Below are 1,283 nucleotides of genomic sequence, written 5' to 3' on the forward strand. Positions count from 1 at the left end.
AAATATTCTTCTCTTATGAAACTATTACGCATCACTGCAACATGTGGCAGATTTATCTCATGTTTGCGTAAGGTACCACAATCTTCTCCATCTAATTATCCATTGACCCCGATAGAGATTCATCGAAGTCGTGATTTGTGGGTGAAGATCATACAGCAAGCATGGTTTCGCGAAGAGATACGGCTCATCCTACGAGAAGAACAACTGCCGAAATCCAATTTCCTGGTGCGACTTACGCCATTTATAGATAAGGATGGATTATTACGAGTCGGTGGGCGTCTCCATTACGCTCAGATCGATATCGAAGCTAAACATCAGCTCATTCTACCTAGAAGGTCGCCACTAACGACACTCGTCATCGGTGATGCTCACCGGAGATCGCTCCACGGGGGCACTCAAGTTACCCTAAGCCTCTTGCGCGAAATCTTTTGGATTATTGGTGGAAGAGCGCCTGTAAGATCTTACATACTGAGATGCGGACGTTGCGCTCGCTATCGCGGCATTCGAGCAAGGCAGCTTATGGGTCAATTACCAACGGCCAGAGTGACTTCAGCGAGGCCTTTCTACAATTCAGGTCTTGACTACGCCGGTCCCGTGACGCTGAGAACTTGGAGAGGGCGGGCGGCGCGGTCCTATAAAGGCTACTTCGCCATCTTCGTTTGTCTCACTACATCGGCTGTGCATATCGAAGTAGTCACGGATTATACTACGGATGCGTTTATTGCTGCCTATAAACGGTTCGCTGGAAGAAGAGGCATATGCGCAACACTGCAAAGCGACTGTGGTACGAATTTCGTGGGAGCGGACGTAGAGTTAAAACGCTTATTTGCACAATCTTCCAAGGAGCTTGGCAGCCTCGCCTCGCTTCTAGCCAACGACCGTACCGAGTGGAGGTTCAACCCTCCATCAGCTCCACACTTTGGAGGAAAATGGGAGGCTGCTGTAAAATCCGTGAAGTTCCATCTGCGACGTGTACTGGGAGACACCGCCGTAACGTATGAGGAGATGACTACCATCACCACTCAGATTGAAGCGGTATTAAATTCTCGGCCGCTCTGTCCGCTATCTGACGATGTCTCGGATTATTCTGCTCTAACACCTGGGCATTTCCTGATTGGAGAGGCGCCGACTGCCATCCCGGAGCCTAACCTCTCCACTGAGTCCATGCCTCGGTTCACGCGTTGGCAACTACTTGGCCAGAGGGTAGAGCAATTCTGGTCGAGATGGTCTTCGGAATGCCTACAGCGCTATCAGGCCATTTCTAAATGGCATCACCCTGCGAA

At 50.2% G+C, this 1,283-nt stretch overlaps 1 protein-coding gene across 1 annotated transcript; it reads left to right on the forward strand.

Moving 5' to 3' along the window:
* Positions 1 to 72: 72 nt before the first annotated feature.
* LOC115242954 lies at positions 73 to 1,035 on the forward strand (the record flags this gene model as incomplete). Its single annotated transcript, XM_029819618.1, has 1 exon — positions 73 to 1,035. A coding segment is annotated over one exon (963 nt), but the record flags the coding sequence as incomplete, so codon positions are not given.
* Positions 1,036 to 1,283: the final 248 nt, after the last annotated feature.

The sequence above is a fragment of the Formica exsecta genome, unplaced genomic scaffold (genome assembly GCF_003651465.1).
Source record: "Formica exsecta isolate Colony F162 unplaced genomic scaffold, ASM365146v1 C16404175, whole genome shotgun sequence".
In the NCBI taxonomy this organism is placed as follows: domain Eukaryota; kingdom Metazoa; phylum Arthropoda; class Insecta; order Hymenoptera; family Formicidae; genus Formica; species Formica exsecta.